This window comes from Cupressus sempervirens, chromosome 5 (genome assembly GCF_028749045.1).
Source record: "Cupressus sempervirens isolate cs-2001-9-10 chromosome 5, ASM2874904v1, whole genome shotgun sequence".
NCBI classification, from domain to species: Eukaryota; Viridiplantae; Streptophyta; class Pinopsida; order Cupressales; family Cupressaceae; genus Cupressus; species Cupressus sempervirens.
The window spans coordinates 824,172,518-824,178,919 of NC_143122.1; the positions used below are offsets into that span (position 1 = coordinate 824,172,518).

General features: G+C 29.7%; 1 protein-coding gene across 1 annotated transcript; it reads right to left on the bottom strand.

Annotated features, from left to right (window-relative positions):
* Window positions 1-2,319: 2,319 nt before the first annotated feature.
* Window positions 2,320-5,446, bottom strand: LOC149558422 (7-deoxyloganetin glucosyltransferase-like). The gene is made up of 2 exons (XM_089832674.1): window positions 4,870-5,446; window positions 2,320-3,465 (listed from the first exon to the last, which is right to left on the bottom strand). Exons 1-2 carry the CDS (start codon window positions 5,360-5,362, stop codon window positions 2,540-2,542), a joined length of 1,419 nt encoding a protein of 472 aa, XP_089688800.1. The 5' UTR covers window positions 5,363-5,446; the 3' UTR covers window positions 2,320-2,539.
* Between the last annotated feature and the right edge of the window lie 956 nt (window positions 5,447-6,402).

Below are 6,402 nucleotides of genomic sequence, written 5' to 3' on the forward strand. Positions count from 1 at the left end.
TATGTATATGTATATGTATGTATGTATATGTGTAGATATATTTGTGTGTATATGTATATAGTTAAGAGACAATCTATATTGTTATGTATAATACCTTTCTATATGTATATAAATGTTAGAAGTTATCTATACTAGTATGTAACAAGATAAGAAATTGAATAAAAAAAAAACCATAAGAAATTTTTTGAAGGAAACCATAGTCAACTAAGACAAAAACACAAATGAAAATTTCCTAACACACATACAAAAATCTAAAATAAAGTAGACACACTAAATAAATAACTAACAAAATTAAGAAACCACTACAAACCAAATAATTAAAATAATTGTGTGTGTGTGTGTAATTGAATCATAAAATAATTTATTCTACAAATAGATTGTGGTTATGTGCTAATGTTTTGTGTGTATGTGTGTGTGTGTGTGTATGTATGTGTATATATATATATAGTTGAATCCATAAAATAATTTATTCTACAAATGAATTGTGGATATATGCTAATGCTAATTAAATAACTTGTTATTTTGAATGCATATTTATTTAAAATAATAATATCACATCATTTTCTCTAATAATTTATTTATTATGCATTTTTGGTTTATTATTTTATCCATATAATTTTCTAAGAATGTTGTTTAATTCTCATAAAAGAATTTATATAGTATATAAGATACGAAGCAATAGTTAATAATAATATATTATAATTGTTATTATGAAAATTTTTAATAGTATGTTATATATATTTTCTTTTATGTACTTTTAATTAGAATAAACAATATAATATTATTTTTATTTTAATATAAATTAAAATTTTAGTATATTTATAAATAATAGTATTCAAATTTTGACAATAATATTATAAGTTTATTTTACTATATAATAGTTTTAATATTATATTTTTTAATGATCTATGCATTTTTTTAAAATAATCTCTCTGTGTGTGTAATCTAATTAAAAATAGTAACAAAAACATATCTAATCTAATATATGATATTATAATATATATTATTAATAATTTATAATATATTTGTGATTTAATAAAATATAAACATAGTACAAATATATTAAATGAGGTAGCAAAAACATAAAAACATAAGAGGGAAAGAACAAAAAAATAAATATTAGAACTTCAAATTATTTTTAATTATTCTTCCAAGTCCTCTCCTTCTACAATGAGAGAAATTAAAATTTTAAATACAAATATGAAGTTAATATTTTTTGTCATTTTTGATCATTTTTGAAAAAACTCCAAAAAAAATATTTTTTTCGCGAAGCTTCCTAAAACTAAGATAAGATGAACTACCAACTAACATTCAAAATTGGAAGTAATATTTTGAGGTTATTAATGTCGATAGGCATTCTACAATGGTAGAATGGGGAGTGGGATGGTGTGAGCATGTTAACATTAACTTTTATTGTTCTAGGTTAAATTTGACAACCATCTACATGTAAAAAGTTTCAATCTTATTAGAATATAATTTTAAAAATAATTTAATAAATACCACATAAAATATCCATTTAAATTATAATATTTGGAGATATAAATAATCCATTTTTTAAGAAATTAAAATAAAAAGCTTAATTTAGTAAAAAAACTAAATAAATGGAGATAAGGAAAATATAGATAATTTTAGATGTAGTAAATTAAATTATATTTATTTTGTAACCAACTTCTTTAGATAGATTTATTTAAGATATCTATACTAGTTAATAAAAACCAACTTTATAAAAACTAAGAAAAACATTAAAAGCTTTAAAAAACTACTAAAAGCTCCTACGTGGTAAAATAATGGTAAAATAATTTATATATCTCTAATAAGAAAATAGTAATAATAATATGACCAGAGAAATGAAGGTACATGTACAAAATTATAATATGTAAAAAGAAATAGATATATGATATAAATAAATAAAACATAAGCATAGTTGATAGTAGATAATACAAGAAGAACACATAGATATTAAACATATATAATATTCATTATTCAAATAAATTTATATTATGCAATTTAGTTTCAAAATACTTAATTTCAAACTATTCAAAAACTAAACATTTTATCTACATAGAATAATAATATAAATAACATATTGAACAATAAGATAATCAATGTATTGAGTACTAAATTTCCAAATGATCTTACTTAAAAAAAAAAGAGTTAGCAAGATATTAATTGATAACAACAAAACAAAACATTCTATCTAAATAGAATAATAATATAAATAATATATTGAAAAATAACATAATCAATGTATTGAATACCATACTTCCGAAAGATCTTATTCAGAAAACCAATAATTTAAAGTTAACAAGATCTAAGTGATAACAACAAACTGTTTATAGTAATATATTTCTCACATTAAATATTGTTATACAAACGAAATAGAGATTTGTACATTCCTTTTGTACACGTCTAATCAATATTCCACTTTATTGCACAAATCATAGTGAGAGAAGTCCTCACTCAATCATAGCTTGCAATTGCTATTTTGCCGTAAATAAGAAAATCAGTGGTCCAATCAAACTAGAAGAAATAAGATCACTCATATCTTGTTCCATGTTTTCATCTCCCCTATAATCTGCTCCAAATTTTTGTAAGAAGACCCTCCTTTCTGAACCGCCCTTATGGCAGAATCTCTGAACTTACTACACCTTCCCCTCATTTCTTCCCCTTCTTTCTCTTTCATCAATTTTCTCACCATCTCTTCCACTTCTCCTCTTGTCACATAATCATTCATTGAAATCCCAATTTTCCAAACCTGACACACATAAGTCCTATTGATCTGCTGTTCTGCATAGAATGGCCAACAAATCATGGGCACGCCTGCACTTACGCTTTCTATTGTCGAATTCCATCCATTGTGAGTTAAGAAACCACCCACAGAAGGATGTGAGAGTACTTCTATCTGAGGAGCCCAGCTTACAAGAAAAGCTCTTCCCTTCACTTTGTCCATAAAATCATCAGGCAAAACAGCAGAAGCCCCATGAACGAGATCTGCACGAATAACCCACAAGAAAGGTTGCATGCTCTTCTCTAAACCCCATGCGAACTCCACAAGCTCCCTTTCAGAAATAACTGCCATGCTTCCAAAGGACACATAAAGTACGGAATGAGGGTCTTGACTATCAAGCCATTTCACGCAGCTGGTTTCTTCAGTAAATGTACTTGCAGAAATTGTATTGGATGATGCGTTTGCTTCTTCTGCGGCAGAAAGTAATAGGGGACCTATGCTGTACGCAGGTACCCTTGGCCGAAGTGTGTCTATTATTGGGCCCTCTAGCTCATCAAATGTATTGAAAACCATAAAATCTGCAGAGACAGCAGCCTGGCATTGGGTTTCTAGAAACTCAAACATGTAATTAGCGGCATCATAGCAGAAACTTGGAACATCTCTTATCCGGATTGTGGGCATCCCAGCAATGCAACTGATCTCTTCTTGTAGATATCCATTTGTGAGGTAGCTTTTATCTGCCCCACAAACGGCAGCATTGTTTTCGTTAGATACATGTAATAAAACAAAAAAATATAGAATTGCGTACTTTTATTATGTTATAAATGTGCATTACCATAGATCTATTAGGGACTCGTAGTATTCTGTTTCCTCCCTTGTTTTCCATGGCGCATATTGTGTTAGAAAGTAAATTAATTATCATTTAAAGTGTAGGCACAGACAGACTCTTCTCACCGACCCAACCACCAGTCCGGCAATGTGTTTTAGGGTGCACGTAATTAATGCATCTAACTTTCGTCTCTGATATCTGTACAATTTAATGTACGGAATTCTATAAACTTAATAGTAAAGGCCTCTGTTAAGCAGATCCCATGTTTGGGTTTCTTTTCTATTTAGTTTTTAATTTATCAAAATAAAGATTTAAATATTTTAAAATCTCTGTTCTATAGATAAGATTTAGTATGGACAAAGTTAAATTCTTTGCAAAAATTATTAGAATGAGTAATACAATTATAATTCTTTCTTTTTTCAAAAATTTGAAAGAGAGAATTTGCTAGGAGTTCATTTTGGTCATAAGATCGATTAGCAATAACAAAAAGTTTGTACACTAAATTGTGTTTATCTATTTGATCTATTGTGATATGATTTTTTTTTCTGCTGATGAATTATTGAACGTTTTGATCAGAAAGGGATCATTCAGACAAATTAATATATGTTTAGTTAAATGCCAAAGTCTGTTATCTATGGACAACAGATAGCTTATACGATTTCTTTTAGTAATTTTCATATACCGCAAATTAATAATATGAAAATTTAAGTTGAAGAAAATAAGATTGATAGTTACAACCTATTAGTAACATATTAGTTATAATTTTTTGTCATGTAAGATCCATTTAAGTATATATAATATTAGTATGATATGTTAAAGAAGATAAATAATAGGACAGTTTTTTTCAAAAACTGATAACAAATGTAGCTTGTCAATGATAGATTCTCATTAAAAAGGATCAATCACAGCTTATCATTAAAAAAGAGATCTATCACAGAATTCTATATCAAAACAGACAAATCTTATGTAACAAGTGAATCAAATTCTTCTGGAGAAGTAGAGGAAACTATTAAGCTTGTACACAATAAAGAGACACCGAGTGTATAACCTTCCATGTATACTTAACGACCCATTTAACAAAAATATATATAGATAGACACAAAGTATTTAGGATCTAACAATAAAAATTAAAAGGGTACGAATTTTTCTACATGTGAAGTTTGTCTAACCTTCAACCATATGACATGTAAACAATAAAAAAAACTCGAATGGGTATTCTCATTTAACATTTGAGGATTTCAGAAGAATATCATTTAATGTGATGAAAAGAATTCCTATTAGACTCCGAATACAGGCGAGCAGAGAGGCATACCTTTGAGAGGGATGTATCCCTTCTCCACAAGAAGAGGCATAGAGAAGTAAATGTTGAAGCCGCAGGCACTGGCTGTCGTGAATGATATTCCAGGAATTCCCAATCTCTTGGCCGAGTTTTGGGCCCAACTCATAACTGCATTATAGACAATACAGCTCAATGGAGCGACATCTGCGGAGTGATTCAACTTATCTACCACCTTCTCGAAATGAGGAGAGCAGCTATTTGTGATGGATTTACAGAGCTCGTCAATCTGGTTGCTGCTTCGACCGTGGTGCGCAGGAAGGCCATCTGGAATAGTCTCGAAAGTAATTCCTTCCACGAATTGGATTGAACCAGATTTCAACAATTTCTCATGCATGTGTTCAGTATTAACAAATGTGATGTTGAATTCCCGAGCACACAAAATCTTGGCAAACTGCATCATGGGCTGAATATGGCCCTGAGTAGGAAAGGCCAGCATTACAACATGAGGTTTCTTCATTAAGGGCATGTTTAGCAGCAAGGAGCCTTACAAGCAGCCTCAATACTGACTGGAGAACATGGAATCGAGAGGATTGATCTATTATATATGACTTAATGAATGAATTAATGTCAACAACTACCCAAGGTTGAAAACCATTAGGAAGAAATATGCATCGTTAGTCCCTCTCACTGACATGATATTATCAATTTTAAATACAGTGAGATTCCATATAGATGATCATCATAATCCAATCACTAGATGTACTGACAAAGTAGCAGTCGTAGATGCTATTTTAATGGCCCACATGCCTTGTTTCTTCAAAAAAAAAAAAAAAGGGACCAGTACCAAAATAGGACTGTCAAAAGAAAATGATCTTCACTCTAACTTTCTTTCCACACAATCAATCATCGTAGTCAGTTACTAATTCTTTTATTGACCAAGAAGGAAATCCATTGAAGGCACGTAAGTATCCTTATTATTAAAAATTTAAATACATATAAAAGCTTTTACAACACGCATTAGACGAATAGTAGTTTTGAATAGCAGTTGCATGTGTGTGTTTTTTTCGTTGACATTGAATTAAAGCAATTTATGAAGAATGAGAGTTACCCACGTTGCTGAACAAAACATGTAGGTATCTAGAAGGATGTTGCAGAGCATGATTAAAGTGTTGATGCCAGATGAAATAAGGCTAAATTAATCGAAAGTGATAAGTTCTAGGTGTCTGTACATAATTTTATAGATACAAATTTAATAGTTGTTCGGAAGCTTTAGAAACAATTCCTTAGTGTTCCACATCACATTTGTTTTCCAAGGCTCATTGTCCCTAAGAAAATTTAGGATGCATTTAGTGGCCAAGGCAGCCCCTTAAGATTTTAGGCACTTCAGCTGTATTTGATGTACGGTCCTTGCCATTGACATTTTGGTTTAAAATTTGTTGCTGTTGGTGGACACTTTCTGATATCCTGTTTGTCAACACATGATCGCAGATTTCAAATTTCCTCTGTAACCATCTGGGTAGGATGATTTACATGTATGGTTGTTGCTTTTTTTAATTAGATGAGAAC

What these genes read in the sequence shown, in the direction of transcription:
- LOC149558422 (XM_089832674.1), bottom strand. Translation starts at nt 5,362, where the DNA reads ATGCCCTTAATGAAGAAACCTCATGTTGTAATGCTGGCCTTTCCTACT. An exon ending in GGGATACATCCCTCTCAAAG is followed by an intron (nt 3,466 to 4,869) that starts GTATGCCTCTCT and finishes TTTGTGGGGCAG; the next exon opens with ATAAAAGCTACCTCACAAAT.